The sequence below is a fragment of the Myotis brandtii genome, unplaced genomic scaffold (assembly GCF_000412655.1).
Source record: "Myotis brandtii unplaced genomic scaffold, ASM41265v1 scaffold34940, whole genome shotgun sequence".
Taxonomy (NCBI): Eukaryota; Metazoa; Chordata; class Mammalia; order Chiroptera; family Vespertilionidae; genus Myotis; species Myotis brandtii.
Window position 1 is genome coordinate 1 of NW_005363441.1, and position 1,091 is coordinate 1,091.

Here is a 1,091-nt window from a genome sequence, read left to right on the forward strand (position 1 = left end):
GTTAGCTCAGCCTCCTGCACACACACACACACACACATATGTCGTTCCCACTACCTCTAGGGACCCAGCCCCCACTCCAACACTCACAGGAAACATTGAGCCGGATGGTTCTCTGTGTGGTCCACTGGGACCCTTCCCGTTTCACCTGACAGGTGAGGTTGGTGCCATGGTCCTGGGGCCTCGGGGTGAAGGTGAGCACCGAGGAGCGGAGGGTCTGGGGGTCCAGCGAGTCCACAGCAGCTCCCGCCCAGGAGAAGGTGAGAGGTCGTCCCCCTTTGCAGGCCCCTGACAGGCTGCAGGCCAGCTGTGTGGGGCGGCCGGACTCCAGAGGCTCCCTCATCCAGATGTGGGGTTTCTCTGTCATGGCTGCAGGGGAGAAAGGCAGGTGCCTGGGCTCCAGGGGTGGGGACTCAGAGCGGGACCCTGAGGAGAGGCCCTCCTCGGGCTGAGCTCACCCAGGCCCTGTGTGTCTTCCCACCACCCAGGGCCCACGGCCTGGATCAGGGAGTGTCCAGTGTCCTGTTCCTGCTCTAAGGCGGGTCCCCTGTCCCTGGGTCCTTTACGGGGCCCCAGCCGTACCTGTTACCTGCAAATCCAGCGTCTTATCTGCGTAAGTATATCCTTGGAACTTATATCCTTGGAAATTCCCTCTCTCCACTCGGAGGAAGTAGCGTCCTGAGTCACGACTCCTGGCGTCTCTGATGCGCAGGGAACAGATGTTGGTCCTGGGGTCTGTGAGGAGGAAGCGGCCTTGGGTCTCTGTCTTCACTGCTTTGTCTGGGTCATTTGAGGCCACAGCAGCATCACGGTTTATGTTGTCCCCGTCCCGGTACCAGTAGGTGTAGAGTTCACTAGGGGAAGACCACGGACTCCACGGGTAGGAGAAGGAGCAGGGCACGTGGACACACAGACCCTCCTGCACCGTCACCGATTCCTGCACTCGGAGCTCATAGCCTGGCTGCTGCTTCTGCTGCTGCTGCAGGGACCCTGGGGGTGGGGGACTGAGGCTCAGATGCAGCCCTCGGCCCTCCCCCACCTGCCCTGCCCCCCTCCATCAGCCACTCACCCCCCCACAGCAGGGGCAGCAGCAG

At 62.1% G+C, this 1,091-nt stretch overlaps 1 protein-coding gene across 1 annotated transcript; it reads right to left on the reverse strand.

Annotated features, from left to right (window-relative positions):
- Nucleotides 1–54: 54 nt before the first annotated feature.
- LOC102242578 (sialic acid-binding Ig-like lectin 14) lies at nt 55–1,041 on the reverse strand (the record flags this gene model as incomplete). Its single annotated transcript, XM_014544055.1, has 2 exons — nt 55–366; nt 580–1,041. Coding segments are annotated over 2 exons (774 nt in total), but the record flags the coding sequence as incomplete, so codon positions are not given.
- Nucleotides 1,042–1,091: the final 50 nt, after the last annotated feature.